This window comes from Balaenoptera physalus (assembly GCF_965194825.1).
Source record: "Balaenoptera physalus genome assembly, chromosome: 9".
Classification (NCBI taxonomy): domain Eukaryota; kingdom Metazoa; phylum Chordata; class Mammalia; order Artiodactyla; family Balaenopteridae; genus Balaenoptera; species Balaenoptera physalus.
This window is the reverse complement of record NC_138888.1, coordinates 52,266,616-52,291,592: the sequence shown is the minus strand read 5'-3', so window position 1 is coordinate 52,291,592 and position 24,977 is coordinate 52,266,616. Positions and strand designations below refer to the sequence as shown.

Sequence of the window (24,977 nt, the reverse complement as noted above, 5' to 3'; positions counted from 1 at the left end):
AGAACTTTGCAGAAAACACCATGAATGAACTTCTTGGCTGGTATGGCTATGATAAGGTTGAATTGAAAGATGGTGAAGATATTGAATTTAGAAACTATCCTACAGATGGAGAGAGCCGGCAGCACATTTCTGTTCTCAAAGGTAATGACATTCAATGTCCTTTTGTTCATGCAAACAAGGATTAACTATCTCAACCTGCCGGAATTGAGTTGCTCTGGGACTCCTTTTGTTCATGATGCCAATGGTTGATTTAAATGGACATCCCCATAAGCAGAATTCTGCAGAATATAAGAGCACAACATAAAACAAAAATAGACACAGCTTAATCTCCATCCAGCAATGGGAGAGTTAGCTAGACAAGGGCTAGCTAAGCACTGTGGTCCTGCCCACAAATTGATAGAAAGGGACAGTGTTGGCTAATTTCTAGTTTCCTGAGTCCTTCGATATATCAATTGTTAAGGACTGGTGCTTTCTGTTAAGTGAAATGTTAGGTTTAGATTTTCAGACTGTAAGAGACAATCATGGTTAGTTTGGTAATTTCTCCTCCCCCCCTTTTGGGTGGGAATTCTAAAGGAAAGCCCTATTTCTGTTTTCTGTTTGAAGTTTTCACCCTTGCCTCATCCACACAGCCTTGGATAGGGTAAGAAGAAGAGTAAGAGAGTAGTAGATGGTTGGGTCCTATATAATTCCATAAGAATGATCATCAAAGCCCAGCCAAAGAGTAGAAATTAGAAGGTTGGTGGAGTTGAAATAACACTGATTCTCCCGGTGGGTAGCAGTGCCTGATATTTCATGAAGTCTAGAACCATTGGTGGGTGTTGATCTGCATACTGAATTTATGAACCTAAATTTGGATAGAGGGTTTGTTTGTCAAAGAAAAGGAGTATGTGAAGAAGCAATCCATTTGGGGAACTTTAATAAAATGTGACTAAAACTAATTGTGTGATATAATTGGCAATTTGATCAGTATTTTCATTGCATTCAATATCTATTGGCATAAACTACCTGTTCATGCATTTTATTTCCAGTCTCTAAGATAGTGCTTTCCCTTCTTGTATGCCAAGCAATGAAATGTAAACGAGCTGTCCTGCAGGCATGTGGAATTGAACGTATGTGACAAATTTTATGTTAAGCTTGGTATGAAATTGTACACATCATGTTACAGAGATAGTATCATCAATTTCACTGTAAACGAAAAATGCAAGTCATGAGTTTATATTCTGTAAACTAATAGCTCGTTTAACACTTGGTCTAGGTAATAATCTTTACCTCTGGGGAACATGGAGAGAGTGCCAGGATATGCTATTGGAGGGAAAAAGTTGTTTTCTGTGGTTGAGTGTTGTTGTTGTTGTTTTTAATGATTCACATGCAAGGATAAAATTCACAAAGTTCATATCATTATAGGTTTTCTTTATGATCATTTTTGTTAATTTTTAATGGGTATTAATGGGTTAATTTAATGGGTCTACCCTATGAAACAACAGTTTTTTCCTAATCATCAGCTTCTTTCTCATTGGTTCTTTTGATTATATTATCACTCAAATTTACAATACAGTGGGACCTGGTTACAGTGCTACGGGGGCACTTTTTAAGCTTCTCCCCTGGTAGCCAGAGAGCGATGTCTGCTGTATATCACTTTGTACGTGGAAAGGGTTAATTGCCTCTCAATATTCTATGGGCTTTTACAGTGCTAAAATTCATCACCACAGTACAGTTGAGATGTTAGCTATCATAGTGGAGCAAATTATAAAGGAGCCCTTTGGAAATTTATGGTAACACAACTGAAAAGGTCCAGGATGGTCTGTGGACTTCTGGTAAAGTGTTTAAAGATTTGCAAGAAAAAATTTTTATTCCATAGCCATTTTACTTGAGAAAATGTGGTTGTAAGCCCTTTCGTCATATTGAATGTGATTTTCTTCTTTTACAGAAAATTCTTTGCCAAAACCAAAATTACCTGAGGACAGTGTTATTTCACCCTACAATATAAGCACAGGCTATTCAGGGCTTGCCACAGGAAATGGACTCAGTGACTCACCTGCAGGGTCAAAGGATCATGGCAATGTGCCCATTATTGTACCTTTAATTCCGCCACCTTTCATAAAGCCGCCGGCAGGTAAGTCAATACTGGGGTTTCCAGTGATAATGATTGATAGAAAATTGTTTTAACCGTCCTATGATAATTATTAAATGCTTAAGTTAATTTTGGAAAAGACTGTTTTAGGGACTTTGCAGCTAAGAAATGTTAGTGCATGTGTTATTTAAAGTAGTATTGTTTTATTAAGCCAATCTACTATTGCTTAGGCTGTCAACTTTCAACTGACAATAAATTTTTCCTACCCCTGGCTACAAAAAAAAGTTATTTTCCTTCTCTGAAATCATCTGTTTAAAATAAAAAAGGATGAACTAATTTAAAAAATAAGATATACACTGCCTGGTTAGCAAGAAAAAAAGGAACCATGGTTGAACTGGTGGTGGTGCAGTGAGGACCATGTCTCCTCTGTGGGTTTTGCGAAGGAAGGGGCAATTTGTAAAGTGTGTGTGGCAGGCTTGTTCCCCAGCGTGCCTTCTTATAAATCCACTTAAGAAACAACCTAGGTTACCCATCTCATACAGAGTTCTTTCTAATTTGTGCAAAGCTCTCTTTGAGAGCTTTAAAAAAATGGAGATCTGAATTTCATTTGCATGAAAATGTAATCAGTTCTTTTATATTTCCAGAAAATTAGATGGCGGTGTGTTAAGATAGATGGCAATGGGCTGAGCATGATGTTGTATTGCAAGCTAGGTTACACTTATGCTCCACACAGAGAAAGAAGTTCAGTAATATTGTATCTGGCTTGCTGTAAAACGTCAGAATTATGCTAGAACGCTTAATTGCTACACTGGTTATTTTTCTGTATGTTGAATTGAACAATGATAAATACTGAGTTTTGATAGCAGTACTTATCATAACTCACTAAAGTTAATGCTTGTATTTTTTTTAAGGAAGATAGGTGTTTGGTTATGTTTCCATAAATAGTGAAGATATTTGTAGATATAAATTCCTCGGCTTATATTATAGATATATTTGTACCATCTTCTAAGTGTTACTAACATTTTTCTTCATGGTATGGGCACATTCTTTTGCTTGGCCTATGACATTTTAGCAGCAAAAGTGTCCTTTCATACTGAGGGCCTCAGATATGTCATTAAAATCCATTTACCTATCAAAATCACTTGTAATCGTGTTTGTCTACTAAATACTAACATAATTTGTGTATCATATAAAGTTTGTCTTTCTAATGCCACTATTCTCCTTTGGTTGATTGTTTTATGGTGCAGAGGGACCCAAATTTATCTCCTAAAGGTCAAACACATATTTTGCATAGGACAACTGGAGAGAAGGGTGACTAATTTTGTTAAATGTAGGGTTCATTGTTTGAATGTATGTCCAGTGGCTTAGGTGAGTGGTGATGATGATGAGGGTCTCAATAAAACAGTGTGACTAAAAAAAAAAAAAAAAAAAAACAAAAAAACAGTGTGACTAAGTGAAAAGAACACAGGCTTCACATTCAGACAGATTGTGTTCAAATCCAGGCTCTGTCATTTACCAGCTCTGTGAGTGTAGACAAGTTATATGATTTCCACATCTGTAAAATGGGGATCATAGTTTCACCTTATGGGGTAGTTGTGGCCATGAGATGAGAAAATGTATGTAAAGCACCAGCACAGTGCTTGCCACATGAAAACCATTCAGTAAACACCATGCCTCTTGTTCTTTTTTTTTTCAGTCCTTATTCTGCCCCAGAGTTATCATGCACATAATTTGTGCAAAAAAAAGTGTGTATCCAAATGCAAATTCCCCTCTAAGATTTATTTGAGCAAAGCAAACAGCTCCAGAAATTAGCATAGCTGAGGCTAACATGAGTTTGGCATGCCAAAAAACCTGCCCTGGAGTTTCCTGCTGAGCCAGCCACGTGGAATTCAAGCACACAGCTCCTATTTAACTCTAATTCCACATCAGATCAGGAAATAAATATGCAAAGGATAGAGGCCAAAAATTGAGCCTTGGAAGTCTTAGATGTAGGAACTCTGAGGATTTAGAAGCCAGAGTAACTGAACACCAGTGGTTTTATGCTGTCTTCCATGGAACTCCAAGGCACTCATCTGTTGAAAACAGAATGTAGGGAAGCACATGTTTAATTTTCTGTATCTGCTCTAAGCCTTGACTCGATCCTACTCCAGGGTTCTATATGACAAGAAAAAGATACACAAAGGTTCTCTGCTTTCAAGGAGCTTACTCTATTATTCCCTAAGCAGAAACTTACAGGAGAGATGAATTTTGATTTAGTTATGTTATCTAGTGCAGGGGTCAGTAAACTTTTTCTGTAAAGGGCCGGATAGTATTTTAGGCTTTGGAGCTCTACTGTCTCTGTCACAGCTACTGAACTCTGCGGTGGTAGCAGAAAAGCAGCCATAGATAATACATAAACAGATGGCCGTGGCTGTGTTCTAATAAATCTTTATTTACAAAAAAGGCAGCAGGCAGGGTTTGGCTTAGGGACAATAGCTTGCTGACCCTAGCACTAGGGTAAGATTGGCAAACGTCTCATAATAACAGGAAGGTGAATAGAGTTTCTAAGAGTCAGGCTATGAGATTTGTCAAGGTGCTCTGTGTAATATCGTGAGGAAGGGACAGTGACAGGGCAGGAAAATAGTGGGGTTTTCAGGGTATGTGGTGAGCTCTGGCACATAATAGGTAGTCCACCAGTGTTTGTTGAATAAATGAATGAATGACTGATATTCAAATTCCTTTTGCACATGCAGAAGATAGTACAGGCTACTTTGTTGTTCACTGGGAAAGTGCTAGGATCTTGTTTGGATTAGTCTCAATCTGTCTGACCATGACCATAGCCTCTGTGACAGTGATGTGAGTACTTATCCATAGATAAGTGTAAAGTCCACAAATTATCCAAAAACTTCCATCTAGTTAATCATTTCAATTTTTCCTTTTGCTAAAACTTTTACCAGAGTTGTTATTCAAGGTAATCAAGTTGAGGGACACTCTGTCAATGGTCTAGCTGTATATAGGTTAATGGGGCATTTCTGAGGGAAACTAATAAATCATACGATGGCTAGGAACAAAAGGCCCCTTGGTAATCAACCCCTGAATAATTCAGAGTTGACTGTATCATGCAAGTGTCCACTTCTCGGGATAGGGAAGAAGAGGATTGTATGTGTGCTCTGAATTCCTGGAAAGAAAATAACGATTAGCGTTCAAATTATTCCTGTTATACTGTAAACCGGCTATGTGAAAATGCTAATAATACCTTATGTTTGTATTAAACCCTTTACAGTTATGAAACTCATTCAAATTTTATTATTTTATTTAATTTGATCTTTACAATAACCCTGGGAAATAGCATTTGAGATAGCATTAAATAAAGAACTGAAGCTCAGATAGGTTAAATGGCTTTCTCAAGGTCAGGTGGCTTCTAAGTACTTGAGTCAAGACTAGTACTAAGGTCTTCTGACTCCTAATCCGATATTCTTTTTAATATAAAGTTCCCTTGTCAGCGTATATATACGAAACTTCCCTAGACTGTATCAGAATAGGAGTATTTATTAATCTGCTACTTCAGATTCCTTAGTGACAAGGGATACAACTTGTTCCTGCAAAAGGTTATTTTTTCAAGTCCACATCCTTTGGGAGACTTGATGAGTTCTCTAACTCTAAGCATCTGTGGTTCTGTGAACCAGGATGACCTAGCAGTGGTAAACCCCCAGCTTGGCTTTAAAGTCTCGCCATCATGAAGCAAGTTGCTCCTGCTTCGAGGTACCAGAAGGCTCCATCTGGTCAGGCACTAGTTCCAGAGAGTGTTCCATGTGCTCAGGCAGGCTCACCACTGGATCCCATCCACATTTGGCAGCCAGTGGGCCCAGTGGAATACTCGTGATCGGGAACACAGTGATACCACACTCGCTTGGATTTCCACTCTCCTTTTGCACAGCTGCAGACAGAACTGTGGGGGTAGCTTATTTCTGGGCCTGGGGGACTGGTTTTCTGTTCCTGCACCCTTTTTCTTCCGAGAAGGGGAACTTCTTGCACCTTGGTGATTACCACAAGCATTAACCCTGCTTCTGCTGCACACATTTGCATCCAATTTCATCCGATTTCCAAGGCTAAGCTGCCCTTCCCCCCTCAGAGACAGAATCTGGCCCTTGGTGTAGGGTTTGTGACATCACAGTCGTTACTATGGTAATAGACTTGTTATAAACATAGAATAATAGCCCTGCTTTTACTTTTTTCTTTTCCCTCCAAGCAAATGAAGGGAATCACCATGATCTTTAAATAAGAATCACAGACTTTTCTGCAGTGGACAGAATAAGGTTTTGCCATATAGAGTCACCATTTAAAAAAAACTATAAGAATATAATGATAAGAATAATATTAGAAAATAATAGAAAGTATCAACCAATTCTCTTTTTACGCAAACATTCCTTTATCCTTTCAGTTAGAATGAATATGAAAACCTCCTTCTTTGCTAATTTAAAAAACCACAGCATGAGCATAGTCTGAAGTGGCAGAATATATATCAGCAAGAGTTTTGAAAGATAACTCAGGTTAATTACATGGTAACCTTGCTGTAATTCTTCTCATATTAGAGATTTTAATATGGGTTCAATCCTTTGGGACTTCATTCAGAGAGGGTTGTACCAGTAAAGGACTTTCAGCATGGATTGGAAGAGCTGTACAATAGTGAATCTCCATCAAAATACTTAATGCCTGCTCTGCTCCCACGCAAGTTTGACTATTGAAGCAAAGCCATTCAAAATGAATTTTAAATACATTTTTTTTTTTTTTACAAAGACCTTATATTGGTCTTTATTGCTTTACAAGTGTAATAGCACCCAGTTCCACTGAGCAGACATCAGCCCTCTGCAGTGGTTGGGCAAGCTTGGGTTGCCTACTTCTGGTTAAAGTAACCAGCTGGGACTTGAACCAGGATTTTTTATCTCCTGCTCTTAGACTTGCTCCATGAACAACATTTTGCTCCCAAGACTTTAAAAAATCAGTAAAACAATTAGTGCAATTTGTTTTTGTTCATAAGGTAAAGATGAAATGCAAAGACTTTGCTAGTGAAAGTTTCACTGAGCCCAGTTGCAGAAAACACTGTGTATCTAGGAAACAATATTTTAGATCTGAGTCTTTTGTCAGGTTTTTCCAGAGGCTTATAACTTGCCTATTATAAGTCCAGAATCCCTCTAAATCTCTGAATACTTTAAAATAAAATGAAATGTGAAAAAAGGAGGGAATAAACTTCTCTGAATGCATTTATATGGCAATTTTGAATAAAATGTCTCTTACCTCAAATGGTAAGTGACCTTATTCTTATTCCCCAGTATGTTCCCGTGTGTGAAGTGAAAGGCAGGGTCCATCCACACAGCACACACAGGTTTATGTGGAGGGACATGAGATTAAGCTTCTAAGACCAGCTTGATTTCCTTTGTGCAGGAGCGTCTTGCCTTTCTTGGAAAACAATGACCATTTCCTGTCTTCCAGGATGGTTTGCTTTCAGTGAGCTTTCCAAATTTGTGTTCAGTCATAGTCATGGAAATGTGATATATTTTTTCAGGCAAATCTTGAAATTCTTAAGGGGTTATAAGAACTGGGCTCTAAGGAACCATTAGCTTAATTGAGAATATGGAAACATTCACGTGATCTGCTAAGCTCTATGTGTATAGCTGAGTAGCCCACAGTTAATAAGCATGTTACTTTTTGGCTCTTGTAATTCTTACATGGAGTTGTACTTGCAGGGAAGTGGAAATCAGAATGTGGTTTGCATTATGATCATTATTTATTTTATCTGTTATTCAATATTCTTGGGGCTTGCATATGAATGCTGTATTCCAAATAGCCACTGAGAAAACAGGATTTAATAAAAATTGCTTTGCCATTTATTTATTTGTCCAACTTTTAAAATATGATTATTAAATAAAATTACCTAGAGTTAATGGGATTTGGATGACTTACTATTTATGTAGTAGATACATTTCTCAATAAAAAGAAGAGGTTCACTGAACCCTCAGATTTGGAGATTTTTCCAAACCGCTTAGGACAAGGACAGGAGGAATTATGGTGAATGACAGGACGAGGAGTAGTTAGTAACAGTATTGATATAATCTCATCAAGCTAATATTTTTTGAGCACTTATTATGGGCCAGGCATTGTGCTAATAGATTATCTCATCTAATTTTCAGAAAGACTCTGTGTGGATGCTATTATTAACCTTGTTTTACAGATGAGGAAACTGAGACCCAGAAAAGTTAAGCAACTTGCCTGAGGTCACACAGGTAATAAGTGGCCGAGCTGGTAGCTGAACTTAGGCACAATGTCTCCTTAACCCGTATTCATACCACCTGATTATCCAAAACACTGTGTCAGTCTTTTAGTCAATAAGGTATTTACTGAATGTTCTTTATATTATACAAGATAATACAAATATATACAATATAAATACAAATTATATATATGTATATGATACAAATATATATATCATCCCTGATCACCAAGAACTTACAGTGTACTTGATATATAATCAAAACATTATTCTATTTGACTTTGGAAAGTATGAAATAATTTTAGCAGCATTTGGAAGGTGCATGGTGGGAGTAGAAGGGCAGTTAAAGTGGAGTAGCAGAAAGTCTATAGGCAGATACTCAGGAACTGTTATGTTTGTACAGTTGGGGAGAAATGGCATCTGAAACATAATGTAAGCTAGAGATAGTCATTTGAAATTCAAAGTGATAAAAAAGACACAAAATGAAGCCTTAAAATGTTAGCTACTATGACATGGGACCTGTTTCATCTTTCTTTATACAATCAAGGGGTCTTGTAAAGGTGTAAGTCAAATTTCAGTATGTTCAGTCATTCTTAATGCCAAATGGAATGTGTAGTTTGAATGGTAGCATGATGTGGTGGAAAGACCACCACATTAAGAACCAGGAGACCTAGATTGTTAATGCCAGCTCAGCCATTTATTGGCTGTCTAATCTTGGATAAGCCACTTAGCCTTTCTGAGCCTCAGTTTCCTCGTCTGAAAAATGATGTAGTTAACTAAGGTAATCTGTAATTTCCCTACATTTATAAAATCTTCGTTTTGTGACTTGTATAGTGAAATGCCTAGATGATTTAATATTTGAAAGGGTCTATTTTAATATGTCATAATATGTATTTGTTAATTGATTGAATATATTTAAAGCCAGTTACCTATGTGTGTAGTTACAGCAGCTGAAATTCTGATGGAAGATTTATGCTACTTAGGACAACTTTCAATGATTGTTCATTTTTACTCTGAAAGAGTCACAGATGTAGAAAACAAACTTATGGTTACCAAGGGGGAAAGAGGAGGGAGGGATAAGTTGGGAGACTGGGATTGACATATACATACTACTCCATATAAAATATATGTAACTAGTAAGAACCTACTGTATAGCAGAGGGAACTCTACTCAATACTCTGTAATGACCTATATGGGAAAATAATCTAAAAAAGAGTGGATATATGTATATGTATAACTGTTTCACTTTGCTGTACAGCAGAAACTAACACAACATTGTAAATCAACTATACTCCAATTAAAATTAATTAAAAAGATAAAATTTAGAAAAAGTGCTAGAAAGGTCAAATATGAGTATATAAAAAGACTGTATCACCCATATGTTATTAAACCTAATCATTTTGATGTTATACATAAGTTGTGATCACTGGAAGTAATTCCCAGAATTTCTGCAAAAGAGAAGTCACATTACGTCGAATTTAATTTACCAAAACAGGCACAGGAATAGATAGAAAACCTGAGTAGTCCTACATTTCCTGAGTAGTAAGGAAATTAAATAATTAAATCATTTTACAAAGAACATTCTAGATCCAGATAACTTCAGTGTTAAATTCTATCATCTAAGGAAAAAATAAAAACAAATTTAGAGAAACTCTCCTAGAGAATAGAAATCATTTTATGATCCCAGCATGACCTTGATCTCATCACATGACAAAGGCATTAGAAGTAAAAAATGATAATTTAATGTAATTAGATTACATTAAAATGGAAAACTTCTGTTTAACATGAACAATGATTCAAAAATCCTGAACAAAATCATAGCAAACCAAAGTCAGTGATATAAGCAGTAGGATAATGCATCATGTCTAACTTGGATTTTTTTCCTAGGAATGCAAGGTTGATTTAAATTTTGAAAATTAGTCAATATAATTAACCACATTAACAGAACAAAATAAAGCTCATACAGTATTCTCAAAAGATGCAGAAACACAATTTTATAAAAATTTAACACACTTAATAATAAAAACTCTTGGAAAAGTAGGAATAGAATGAAACTTCCATAATGTGACAAAAAATATCCACAAAAAACCTACAGCAAACATCATACTTAATGGTGAAATATTTAAAACTTTCCTTTTGAGATTAAGAATAAGATAAAGATAACCACTATCACTAATTCTATTTAATTTTGTACTAGAACTCATAGACAATGTAACAAGGCAAGAAAAAGAAACAAAAAAAATAAGATTTGAAAGGTAGAAATGCTATTTTGTTTAGAACCTCTCTCCCCCACCAATGAACAAATAAACTATTATAATTAATGAGTGCATTTATCAGGGTCTAAACCCCCAAGTCAGTACCCCCAAATCCATTATATCTCTATATACCAGCCACACACACACACGAAACCTTAAAAATACCATTTAAAATAGCATCAAACCATCAAATACCCAGAGGAAAAAAATCTAACAAAATGTGTGCAGGATTGTTACACAGAGAAGTATAAACATTGTTGAGAGAAATGAAAGAAAACCTAAATCAATGAAGGGACACACCATGTTTATGCATTGGAGACTAGATATTCTAAAAAGACAGATTCTTCCTAAATTGATCTATATATTTAATTCAATTCTGATAAAATTTCATCATAAAATGTTGTGGAAATTAAAAAGCTGCTTCTAAAATATACATGGAGATGCAAAGGGGTAAGAGTAGCCAAGATTATCTTGAAGAAAAAAAGCAAAATTTGAAGACTTATACTATGAGATCTCAACATTTATTATAAGACTAGAATAATTATTAATTAATTAATATTATTAGTGTTAATTGTTGCTGTTGTTGTTATTCTTCTTTTGACCATATTTAAAATTATCCTTCAGGAATCTATTGATCTATATTTGAGACATAAAAGAGGAAAGAACACTTTCTGTTTCATGTCAGTTCTCTTTTGGTTTAATTTTTGTAAAGAACCTTTTCTTGCAATTATGAAATATATACATTTTGGAAAAGTGCGTAAAACATAAATGTATCCTTTTACAAATAGTGATCCTTGTCTACTCACACCTTCTTTCCTCCAAGAGGTAACCACTTTTATGGTAATCATTACCTTTCTTTCTTCTATAGTTTAAACACCTCAGTATGCCTCCCTAAATAATATAGTTTATTTTTGCCTATTTTTGGACTTTAGATAATGAAATTATGGTAGCCAGCTTCCAAGATGGCCCCCAATTATCCTGGCTTCCTGGTGGTGTCTTCCTACATTGAATCAGGGATGGTCTGTGTGACCAACTTCTAAGGCTGTCGTAAAAGGTTATTGCAGTTTCTGCTTAATTCTCTCACATTATTCACTCTGTGGGAAGCACGAGGAAACTTGAGCAGTCCTGTGAAGAGGACCATGTAGACAGGAACTGAGTCCTCCTACCAATAGCCAGCACCGACTTACCAGCCCTGTGTCTGAACCACCTTAGAAGTGGATCCCCCAGCCTGAAGTCAAGGCTTCAGATTACTGCAGCCCCCAGAGACCTTTGATTGTAACCACATGAGCAATCGTGAGCCAGAATTGCTCCAAACCACTCTCAAATATCTGATCCACAGAAACCATGAGCAGTAATAAATGATTTCTGTTGAATTAAAAAAAGACAATGAGATAATGACATAAAGATATACACATAAACCATTGCAATAGAATCCAGAAACAAATCTAAATTGATAACTTAATTTATGACAGATGTATTAGTCAGCTTGCGTTTCCATAATAAAATACCATAGCCTGGGTTGCTTAAATAACCAAAATTTATTTTCTCACAATTCTGAAGAATGGAAGTCCAAGATCAAGGTCATCAGGGTTGGTATCTGGTAAGAACTCTCTCTGTGAGTTGCAGGTGGTTGCCTTTTCCCTGTGTTCTTACATGGCAGAAAGAGATAGCAAGCTCTCTTGTGTCTCCTCTTATAAGGGCACTAATCCCATTAGACCAGGGTTCTACCCTCACAACCTCATCTAACCCTAATTAACTCTCAAATACCCCATCTCCAAATAGTATCACATTGGGAGTTAGAGCTTCAACTTGCATTTTGGAGGGACACATACATTCAGTCCATAAGAACAAAGGTGACAGTGTAGAGTAGTGAGGAAAGAATAGTCTTCTCAATAAATGTTCTTATGATAAAAAATGTATGTTGATTCTTTACACCATTCACAAAAATCAGTTCTAGATGGATTGTTGATCTAAATGCGAGAGTTAGAACAATAGAGCTTGTAGAAGAAAGCCTCAGAGAATATATTTATGATCTTGAGTAGGCCAATACTGCTTAAATTATATACTACAAGCACTAACCATAAAGAAAAAGGTTGATTAAATAGACTCTATTAAAGTTAAGAATTTCTGTTGATTAAAAGACATCTTTCAAAAAAATGAAATGGCAAATCACTGAGTGGGAGATATGTTTATAAAACACGTTCCACAAAAGACTCACATTCACAATATATAAAGAACCCCTAGAAATAAAAAAGAAAACATCCCAATAGCAAAATGAGCAAAAAATATAAACAGGCACTTCACTAAAGAAAAGATCCAAGTGGCCCATAAACATATTAAAAGTCGTTCAACCTCATTAGTCATTAGGAAAATAAAATTTAAAATCACAGTGAGACATAGCACAGGGAGATCAGCTTGGTGCTTTGTGACCACCTAGAGGGGTGGGATAGGGAGGGTGGGAGGGAGACGCAAGAGGGAGGAGATATGGGGATATATGTGTATGTATAGCTGATTCACTTTGTTATAAAGCAGAAACTAACACACCATTGTAAAGCAATTACACTCCAATAAAGATGTTTAAAAACAAAAAAAAGAAACACAAAGATCCTCCAGGAGAGCCCTCCAATCTTTGTATTCTGCTCCACTTCAGTATTTACATGTATATGTTGTGATTTGAATACAGATATAATAAAGAAAAAAAAATCACAGTGAGATACCAGTGCACAAACATTAGAATGGCTAAAATGAAAAAGACTGACAGTACCCAATGTTGAGAAGGACACAGACCAACTGGAACTCTCATGCATTGCTGCTGAGAGTGTAAATCAGTATAACCACTCTTGAAAGCTGATTGCCAGTATCTATTAATGCTGAACTAAACATATCCTATTATCCCATAATTCCATCCTAGATATATACTCAACATAAATGTCTGTCTCTCTCTCTCTCTCTCTCTCTCTCTCTCTCTCTCTCTCTCTCTCTCTCTATATATATATATATATATATATATATATATATAGCCAAAAACATTTGGAAGAACCTTTATAGGAGCATTTATTTATAATAGTTAAAAACTGGAAACAGTTTAAATGCTCGTCAATTGTAGTTAACATTGTCTCCTAGGGGTTCCTTGGATGGGCTTAGGTGGGTGAGTGTGGGCCTTGAAGTTGAATGTGAAATTGTGTGTATATTACATATGCATAATTCAGAGAAAAAAATCCTTGTCTCAAAAGATATTGAGTCCTTGACTTAAAGACCTAGGTTTCAAAATTAAAAAAAAAATTTATCTCCTTCTTGTCTTGATGTCAGCAACTAAACCCTAGAATGTAATTTTAACATTTTTATCCTATGTCTAGTCTGTCCATAGCTTTCTCACATGGAGTACTTAAAATCTCATCATTTCTTATTATTAAGGAATTATCATATATTTACGTGAACTATATCATGGTGAAGCCTAAAAATTAAGTTATAGGCATGAGACATAAATATCTCTCACAGTGGTCTACTTGAGAGCTGCTTTTGATACCGTGTAAAGTGGAGAGAAATGAAGGGGCACTGGGTGAGTGACAAAAGTAGGATACACATTACTCTACACCAGTGGTTCTTATCAGGGGGTAAATTTGCCCCCCCCCCCTCCGGGGACATTGGGCAATATCTGGAGATATTTTTGGTTGTCACAGCTGGGAGAGGGGGTGGTACTGGTGTGTAGAGAGTAGAGGCCAGGGATGCTGCTAAACCTCCTACAATGCACAGGACAGTCCCACACAAGGAATTATCTGGCTGAAAATGCCCATAGTGCCATGGTTGAGAAACCAGGCTCTATAGTGATGACAACTCTGAGTATGGGACACCTCTATGTGCCACCCCAGATCCTCTTGGCCCCATAATGACTGCTATAGTACTTTGACAGCTTAGGTGTGTGTATTCTGAAAGGACCTTGCCTCATGCTTGTGGCATATGTCCCTAGCTTCTTGCTCTGGGACTTCCCTGGTACGGCAGCACGAGTTTCGTGTAAATCTTTTTGGCTGCATGCCCACAAATGCGAACCAGAAATATAGGGGAATTAACACACTAGGTCAATGGGGCATAGATGTGATGAATAAATTCTTTCTCCTTTTTGTCCCCTGGGTAAAGGGTTATGAAATGTATGTCACATACTCCAAAGATTGCTCTTTATGATTGAATACCAGTCTTCCTTAATAGTGGCCAACTTAATGTCACATCATTACATTGGCCCTTCATCCTCCCCAGGTTCACTCCCCTTGTCCCCACCACTACTTCCTGGAATCACACGCCCAGTAAACCAGCTGCATGCAAATCTTCGTCTCAGATTCTGTTTTCTGGGAAACTCGGCATAAAATACCATGTGTGTGGAGCTCCACACTGAAAGATCAGAAGTTAATGGAAAATAATATAAAAAGTTAGAATTTTATAAACATTCATGTTTGTCCCTTTAAAGTGAAGCATACATATATAATAAAGGATTAAAAAGAGGGTACCAGATTTGTGGTGGTGCAAATATTGGAGAGCTTAGAAAGGTCCACTTCTAAAATTGTCCCATCAGCCAAAGAATTTTCTAAGCCTCTTGTGGTAAGGGCAAGGGACAATAGTGGTGGCCATACAGAAGGAGAAAAAAGGAAGGAAATGAAGTGAGGGGTTCAAGAAAAAAAAGGAAAAAGATTACCCCTTGGCTGCACTCCTTTAAATGGATCTTGTTATTTTGAGAGATTTAGAGTCCTAGATTTTTAGTTAGAAGGGACCTGGGAGATCATCTAGCTAAATCTCCTCTTTTACAGATGAGGAAAATGAGGCTGGAGAGAGTAAATGACCTTCTCAAGGTCACTGAGTTGCTTTCATGGCAGAAGTAGGGACACCATCTAAACATGGATTCTAAATCACACACCTCTGTGGTCCATGAGGCAGCCTGGAACTTTTCTTGGCATTCTATAAACTCTTTTTGGGGGTATGACCTAGCTAGGATTTTAGAACACCCTGCCCCAGATCACCAAAGAGCTAAGATGCTAATAGGAAATAAGAGGAAATGTCAGCTGTACTTCCCTTTGCTTGTAGAGGGTGGATGTGTTTCTGGAATTAACTTAGACTTGACTGAACTGTTTGCAATTAATTATTTGAAGGTATAAATAAAGTTTGGTTAAGAGAGAGGAGTGATGGTGAAGTTGGTAACTCGTATTATTCTAGGGACATTCCCAATGCTGACTTCTCAAAGTTCTTGTTAAATTGAGAAGACTTAGTTCATGGACTTGGCCAAGGAGAGTGGAAATAACGATTGCATTCTGTTCTGGGGCTTTTCACTGGTGTTTCCCTCTAAGGTAACTTTGTTCTGAGTGATTAGCAAAGATGGTGCCCTTGGCTTCCTCCTCCACCCCCGCCCCCGCCCTGGACATCCAACCACCCAAGGTACATCTAGTAAGGATTCTGCTTTTTCTTCTCCTTATGCTGAGGCCCAAAGTCAGACATTTCATTCTAGTGAATAAGACAGATATGGTCCCTGTCTTAACTAGCTCACAGTCTGGTGGAGGAGACAGACATTAAAAAGAAATTTCAATCAAGTGTGTTGATGATCAAGTCCAGGGTGCTTTGGGATCTGACCAGGTTCAGGGTCAGGAAAGGCTTCCATAGGAGGACATTTAAGATATGGAGGAGCAATAGGACTGAATTGGTCAAGGATTTTGAGGTTGTGGGCGAGGGAGGAAGCAGCACATGGAAAGACTCAGAGGAGAGAGCCTCAAGGAAAGCAAAAGAAGCCACAGGCCCGAGAGTAGACAAGCTGTGAGACTGGCCTCGTCCTGGGAGCCATGGAGAGGCCATGCTGAGGAGTTCCAACTTCTGGAGGGCAGTGGATGCCCCTGGAGGGTTTTGGGCAGGTGAGAGCAGTGATCAGACTTGTGTTTCACAAGAATTCCTCACCTCCAGAGTGGAGGGAATGAGCTAGATGGGAGTGAAATGGGAGGCCACCTGTAGTACGGGTGAGAGGTGTTGGTGGCTTCAGTGGAACGGACAGCAGTAAACTCCATGAGGACGGGTCTCGTATAGCCTAGAGTAACGCCTGGTACGCAATTAGACTGGGTAAAGAGTAATTGAATGAATGAATGCAATATTATAAAAATATTTAGGAGGACCTGGTGATTAATCAGAATGTGGGAGGTGAAAGGGGCAGGAAAGATACCAGATTTCTGCTAGCAGGTAACTGCATGGATGCGTGGGCCAGGAACTGAGATGGGAAACACAGTGAAGGGACAGGTTAGGGGAAAGGTGTGTATGTAGCTTTGGACGTGACAGGTTAAGATGCTGGGAGGCAGTTGGAAATAAACTGAGAAGTAACTGTGTTGATTTGGAAATCTTCATCTTATAGATGGTAGCTGGAGTCACAGGAGTGCATAAATACTGTGGCCCAAGGGGACTATGCAGAGAGAAGAGAGGACTCTGAAAGGTTTCAGTGGGTGTGACCCTCCCCCTTTCCCATAGTGGGGCTGTTCTAGCATGTAATGTCCCATCACATTCCCAAGTAGGGATTGGCATGGGGCCCCTTCAGAGAGCCCCTCAATCATTAATCATTCTCATTCAAGAAATCTAAATGAATATTTTAAGATGGGAAGGTGAAGAGGGGAGTAAATGATCTTTTTGACAGTGTTCCAGCAGGTTCATCTTGGTTCTTTTAACAAACTTAGTTGAGTGAAGTTCTTCCCACTCTTCAGTCTGCTGAAGGAGACTGAAGAGGAGGGGCTGAGGAGGAGACAGTGGTGCTTGATGCGAAGGCTTTACCCTCCCCACGTGTCCCTTTGACCCCCTGGTCTCTAGCCTGTCAGTTCCCCTCCCCTAGGATGGTAGCCCCAGCAGGTATGCTGCTTAGTGGAACTGCCTGGAATGCTGAGAGGTGGGACTTGGTGTGCTGGTCAGTCACAGTGGGGCTGCTTATACCTGCTTTGTGGTCACCAAGAACACCTGGCTCCTGTGACACCCCCAGTGGTGACAGAGCCCTGGGAGCAGGCCTGGTTTTCCCACGGTCCTTTTCTACTGCATGTTGGCATTTTATGCTAGGGGCAGCCATTGAAACTTCCTTGAGGATTGGGATCATGTCTGTCTTGTTTGCCAGCGTATTTGCAGCCCCTAGTATAGTGCCTGGCACAAAGTAGAGTAAATGAATCCTTTGTCTACAATTAAGGTTTCCCCTCTGGGGAGATTTGTCAACCACTGTGGGGCCCATTAAGTGTAATTAATGGGACAGCCAGATTTCAGAAGGGGAAATGAGCCCTTCAGATAAGTAGTGGGTAATGGGTATACTTTTCCTGCGCTGAAGTCCTATATAAAGCAGCTTGACCCTTTAGTCCTAATATGCTGCTATTTGTGTTTCTTTGGAGATGATGCCCCTCTATGCAGGGCAGGGGCTTGGAATTGCTTTTCCAGCAGTGATGCATGTGCTCGTGTACACTTTTTGACCTTTCTCCCTTGTCCCTAATCATGTGCATTTGTTGGCTAAATGCTGGGACTCAGTGTGTGGACTTTAGCCACGTGGGAGAGAAAGGTCCGGTGGAGAGCAAACCCATCATTGTCCCAGGGCACCTGAGATTGGACAGAGGGTCAAATCCAGGACTCAGGGATGGGGGACAAGAGTTTACTCAAGCTTCTTTTCCATTGCAACCAGCCAGTGAACATGAATTATCCAGTCTATTAAGAGCAGTGTTACTCTCCCATTGCCTTATTATTGATTTCTGCCATTTTCTCTGTAGGACTTTACAGGAAAAGGGTTGCCTTCTCTGTATATGATGCCTATAGCAGACACCACAGGACTTAGTGGACCATGGGTGTCTTTGTTCAGTCTGGTGGTGTTTATTGAGGGCTGGTGGGTGTTGGTCAGCAAACCCAGCACTGGCCACATGGCTGCTGGACTTCTCCTTCTGCCCAGTGCAGACAAAACTCCTGGCAATGGAGGATCCAATTCTGGGCAACAGAGGAGAAACCTTCTTTATAATTAATGGCCCACATGGAAGTGCTCATGCTTCAGCACTAATGTAAGGTAGTAGAGCAGAACATCCCAGGGAGACGTCCTTAGAAATCCAGTCTTGTGGATTCTCTGTGAAAATACCTGTCCCTGGTCAAATTTGTGAAATACAGCCATTCTTATCTCCCTCTTGAAGATTTCTAATTACACATTGGTGGAGCCCAAAAGTCTTACAGTAAAGAACCTGTTGTTTAGCCCAGTGGTTTCCATAAATATTTGACCATGGAAGTCTTTAAAAAAATAACACCCCTTTAAGTATCCCATGGTATTAGTGTTCTGTGGGGGGTGTATTTTGGGAAATGTTGCATAGAGGATTCTGGGTTTTCCTTACTCTTAAGTTCTATCCTCTTCCTTTCTTATTCCAGTTTCTTAGGGTGGGTACATAGGGAAGACAAACTCTCTATAATGAGTACTGAGACGTGGAGGTGAGATTGTTGAGGAGACTTATCAGAAGTCCCTACTCTGGCTAATCAGTGAAAGTATTTAAGTTAATGTCAAGGAGCTGCAGACACATGTGCTTAGTAGTGTCTGTTAAAGAATCCAAGTTCAGTAAGGTATTTAAGAGAGAATTACTATTTTGTGACTTTATGGGATCTCTCCTTTTATTACCTTCTTTGTTCGAATGTTGAGAAAATAAGTGAGGAAGGGACACTGGAAGTAAAGCAAAATCACTTTGAATTTGACTACAGAGTCAATTTTCACAAAGAACTCTTTGGACTTTTCCCTGGTATGCTTTGACTAGAGACACAGGTACATGAATTCTCTGAATTTGGGTGAGTTACATTCTTATATTTTGGTGATTGTTTTAGTCTCACTCTTAAATCTGTCCTTTCCTTTTCATTTCTACTGTTAGAAATGTTATTCTATGGGTAGAGAACTTCATCTCTTTTCCTCTGCATCCATCCATCCATCCATCCATCCATCCATCCATCCATCCATCCATCCATCCTTTTATTCATTCATTCAGCATAGCTTAAGCATTGCTATGTACTAGTCACTGAACACACAAAAGTGAATGAGTCATTGAGGCTGCTCTCATGTTGCTTATTTCTAAGATGTGGAACTAGAGTCCAGTCTTCTGAATTCTGATCCACCCTGCTGGGGTAACATTTCTCAGCCCATCTCTGCTCCTGTCATGTCCTGTGAGAAATGTTTGGGAGCTCCTCATTACCTGTGGAATGAAAAGGAACCCCTCCCACCCCAGAGCAAGATGATATTCAAGGGACTCCTCATGCAGGCCCCACCAGCCCCAGTCTAATTCCTACTTTTCTCTTCATGCAATTGTGGTAGCTGAGCTACTGCAGGGCTCCTCCCCATCCTTGAGTGTGTCTGCCACTCCCTGGCTCCTGCTGGTCCTCTGTCCTTTCCCTCCTTCTCTTGAACTTTCTCCCCCTCCAAATCCTTCAAGACCCAGCTCATAAGCTGTGCTCTCTAGGCTCGAAGAGGCTTCTGAACTCCTCTCTTATCACATTCTCCCTGTCAAATGATGGGTCACACACTTTTCTGCCTGTTCTCTTGGGAGCAGGGCCATGTCCTAGTCAACTCATCATTCTTGACCAGTGACATAACACAGGGACCTGCACCTGGATGTAAATGTTTAATTCATTTTGAAGTCACATCTTTTACGTGTGTGTATGTGACCTGTATATATATATATATGTATATATACACACACACACACACATATATATACACCCCATGTATATGTATCATATATATAAATAATTTAAAATCAGCTAGAAAACTTCCATTAGAAAATTGAAAATTAATTTTAAATTCCATCATTTTCCTGTCATTTTGTGTGATATGTGCTCATTCCTTTTATATACTGGAACCAAATTTTAGTTTATATATAGCAATTTAGATTTTATTTTGGGGTTAAGTACTACTCTATTTATTTAGAGGCGTGTTGACTATTTAAAATCTTGGGGCTTCCCTGGTGGCGCAGTGGTTGAGGGTCTGCCTGCTAGTGCAGGGGACACGGGTTCGAGCCCTGGTCTGGGAGGATCCCACATGCCGTGGAGCAACTGGGCCCGTGAACCACAACTGCTGAGCCTGCGCGTCTGGAGCCTGTGCTCCGCAACAAGAGAGGCCGCGATAGTGAGAGGCCCGCGCACCGCGATGAAGAGTGGCCCCCACTTGCCGCAGCTAGAGAAAGCCCTAGCACAGAAACGAAGACCCAACATAGCAATCAATCAATCAATCAATCAATAAATCTTAAAAAAAAAAAAAAAAAAAAATCAGCAAACAACCAGGCTTTAGTAGATGTCAGTGAGGGCTCTAGATGCTCTAGCTGTCATTATCACGTGCCCATTTAAAAAAAAAAAAAAAAAAAAAAAAAAAAAAAAAAAAAATCTTGAAATCACTTCAAATAATTCTATTTCCAAAAGAAAAATAGGGATAATTTTAGGTACTATAAAGAATCATAATTGTATGGAACTGCTATCATTTAACTGCATCTCTCCTTTTAATGAGAAATAAGTACAATAAAACTGTATTAATTCAGACTCTATTCTTTGGCAGTTTTTGATAGTTCAGTTACCAAGGTGGCAGACATTTTCAGTTGTTACTATGATATTTCTTAAAAGAGCAAACTTCTCAGGTGTGTAGAAAGATCCACCCATGTGTGGATAGTTGATGTGATAATTACAAAGAATTCCCATCTATTAATTACAGAATATCTGGCAGTACAGTGATATATTTGGCAATACCCTGTCAACTATTAACTCAAGTTAAGTAATTTTTAAAAAGAATAAATGTAAGTGAAGCTTTTATTAAATCTAATGGCTTTCTTCTTAAATAGCCTGAGTTATTGAAATTTAACCAATTACTGGGTTTTTCTTTGTATTCAGAGTTAGTGAGTCTACAGATGTCATCCATTGGTGGGGGATGTGATTGAAGAGACTGGTGCCTGCTCATTGGACCTCTCCAGATTGCACACAGCTAACACCTACCCTTTTTTTTTAACATCTTTATTGGAGTATAATTGCTTTACAGTGGTGTGTTAGTTTCTGCTGTGTAACAAAGTGAATCAGCTATACATATACATATATCCCCATATCTCCTCCCTCTTGCGTCTCCCTCCCACCCTCCCTATCCCACCCCTCTAGGTGGTCACAAAGCACAGAGCTGATCTCCCTGTGCCATGCGACTGCTTCCCACTAGCTATCTATTTTACATTTGGTAGTGTATATATGTCCATGCCACTCTCTCACTTCGTCCCAGCTTACCCTTCCCCCTCCCTGTGTCCTCAAGTCCATTCTCTACATCTGTGTCTTTATTCCTGTCCTGCCCCTAGGTTCTTCAGAACCACTTTTTTTTTTTTTTTTTTTTTTTTTAGATTCCATATATATGTGTTAGCATATGGTATTTGTTTTTCTCTTTCTGACTTACTTCACTCTGTATGACAGACTCTATGTCCATCCACCTCACTACAAATAACTCAATTTCGTTTCTTTTTATGGCTGAGTAATATTCCATTGTATATATGTGCCTCATCTTCTTTATCCATTCATCTGTTGATGGACACTTAGGTTGGTTCCATGTCCTGGCTATTGTAAATAGAGCTGCAATGAACATTGTGGTACAGGACTCTTTTTGAATTATGGTTTTCTCAGGGTATATGCCCAGTAGTGGGATTGCTGGGTTGTATGGTAGTCCTATTTTTAGTTTTTTAAGGAACCTCCGTACTGTTCTCCATAGTGGCTGTATCAATTTACATTCCCACCAACAGTGCAAGAGGGTTCCCTTTTCTCCACACCCTATCCAGCATTTATTGTTTGTAGATTTTTTGATGATGGCCATTCTGACTGGTGTGAGGTGATACCTCATGGTAGTTTTGATTTGCATTTCTCTAATGATTAGTGATGTTGAGCATTCTTTCATGTGTTTGTTGGCAATCTGTGTATCTTCTTTGGAGAAATGTCTATTTAGGTCTTCTGCCCATTTTTGGATTGGGTTGTTTGTTTTTTTGATATTGAGCTGCATGAGCTGCCTGTAAATTTTGGAGATTAATCCTTTGTCAGTTGCTTCATTTGCAAATATTTTCTCCCGTTCTGAGGGTTGTCTTTTCGTCTTGTTTATGTTTTCCTTTGCTGTGACACCTACCCTTTTCTTATGGCTCTAATTGCCAGTAATTCTAAGGAAGGCTCATTTACATGAAGAATGTGCCTACTTTCTCTCGATTGATCCTCACCACAGCTAGAGTTAGGGTGGGCATTACTATCCCTTAAGTGACTTGCCCACATCACACAACTAGAAGGGGCAGTATTAATACTTTCACCAGTTTCCTCTGTCTCCATCTCTCCATACTCCATCACAATGTCTTTCAAATAATAGTGACTTAGGTTCACAAAGGAGTATATATTTGTTACCTCATTTGCTTAACAAAAAGTCACCCCCTTGAGCTGTAATAAGTGGATCTGCCTGTTGCTTTTCTTTTCTAGAGATCCCTAGCGATATGCCATTCCTCCCACCTCCTTCAGCTTCTACTGTGCTTTAAATTCACATCTAAAAGTCATTCTGAAAATATCTGAAATTGTGCTACAGTATGATCAGACAGTAGTTTTTCTGTCCACTCTGCCTTCACTTGGCAGCCCTCAGCTTGCTCTACCTATATGCCCAGGGCTAGACATTAGCAAAGTAGTGACCAGAGGCTTCTTTTGTCCTAGCCTCTCCCATCTCTGCCCTCCTCTTTTCTCATTGGAGCCCTGTCCTTAGCCCTTCTCCTCACTCTCTGTGAAAACTTGTTCTTCAGAAAGAATCACTCATTTTAAAGCATAAATCATTATAGAAAAATACATATCGAGTCTTCTTGCTTTCAGGGAATTTGTGTTTTAATAGGATATAAGAAATATTTAGCCCAGGAAATTACTCTCTAATGGTAGAATTAAATTTTTGTGAGCAGTTGAGGATACTTTTTGAAGCGAGGATATTCTTATTGGCATCTTTGAAGTTACACATGTAAGTGGTTCCCCACTTTACCCACATGGAAAGTCAGTCTTATCCATATCCTGCTGTGACTGCCCTCCCTTACAAAAGAAAAAGCTGGGAAGAGTATTGCTTGCCTGTGAGTAGAATGACTGCTTCCTGAGATCCAGGTATATTGGTTCTGTCTCATCATTTAATGTTCAAGTGGCACTTGCTAGTGAAAGTTCAGACAGAATGTTTGCAGCAAATCCAAGTCTCATAGTCATAAAGAAGTAAAGGCTTGCACTGTGGACCTTTAACTTGTTTTTTAAAAAATCAGTCAACAAATATCAATTAACACTTCAGCTGTCTCCTCAAAGACTTTTTGACCTTTTGGATTCCATTTTCTTTGTCTATTAATGTGTCATGGAGCAGTGTGCTGTGTAAGTAGCAGAGTCTGTGACACCTTTTAGTCCTTTTTGTGGAGGGACGTCTGTGTGGATGGTGTATAATCTCACACATTTAGAAAGGCTGTGGTCTCTAAGGTGTAGTGGTCAAGAGCTTGGGCTCTAGAGTCAGATGCCCTGGTCTTCATGTTGGCTTTGTTATGTACTGGCTGTGTGATTTGGAGCAAATCACTTAATCTCTAAACCTCACTTTCCCCATCTGCACAATGGGGATAATGTTAGTGCCTGCCTGCGGGGTAGTGGCTGTGATTAAGATTAAGTGATGGATTTAAAGAATTTAGCACTGTGCCTGGCACCTATTAAATAGTAAATAATGGCTAACTATCATTATTTTCCTTTTGACTCAGTGGTCCAGATTTTCTCTGGGTCTCCCTTATGTTTATTTCTGGAACACAGGGAATTGTACAGAAGCTTCTATAAGACTCTTAAATTAGAGTCTCTATAGAGACTTTTAAATCAGACTGCCTTAAAGTTTTTGGAATTCAATTATTCCAAGAAGGCCTGCAAAGAAAGCAAACTTTAATTCTAGTTTTTTGCCTGCCTTTCAAGCCATGTCTTTATTCTGTTCTTAAATATAGCTTCTTCAACAAATAGACTGATAGGGTGTTACCTGTGCTTTCATCTCATGGCGTGGAGAACACACAGGAATCACTTCAGATTGTCTTGCAGCTTGTCTCATATAATTCAAGTCTTGAAATGATTATCTGGACATGTGCATTCTAGGAACTGTTGGAAGAGAGAAACATCACCAGCAGATACTTTCAGACTTTTTTCCTCAGTCTTGGATTCCCATGAAAGTTACAGAGGGGTGGTAAATCTACAGTTTAATCACTTGGGGTCCGTTAAGGCCCTCCTGATTTTTTGGGCTCTGGTCAGGTAAGCTAGTATGCATGTTCATAGCCAATTAAAATGCCCCTAGAATGGCCATCCTTAGTTTTGAGTCACCAGATAAAGCAATCTCTCAAACAGCTTCAGCAAGGCATTCCAGAAATGCTTGACTTCATACTTC

General features: G+C 38.7%; 1 protein-coding gene across 5 annotated transcripts in view; it reads left to right on the top strand.

Annotated features, from left to right (window-relative positions):
• SOBP (sine oculis binding protein homolog) overlaps window positions 1-24,977 on the top strand; it is a 156,009-nt gene that overhangs the window by 13,507 nt on the left and 117,525 nt on the right. For all 5 annotated transcript variants that reach the window (XR_014267495.1, XM_082475134.1, XM_082475132.1 and 2 more), the window contains exons 2-3: window positions 3-141; window positions 1,928-2,113. Coding sequence is in view for 4 of the 5 variants with exons in the window: in XM_082475134.1 (XP_082331260.1) it covers window positions 3-141; window positions 1,928-2,113 (325 nt within the window). In the remaining variant the exon portion in view is untranslated. The remainder of the gene's footprint in view (window positions 1-2; window positions 142-1,927; window positions 2,114-24,977) is intronic.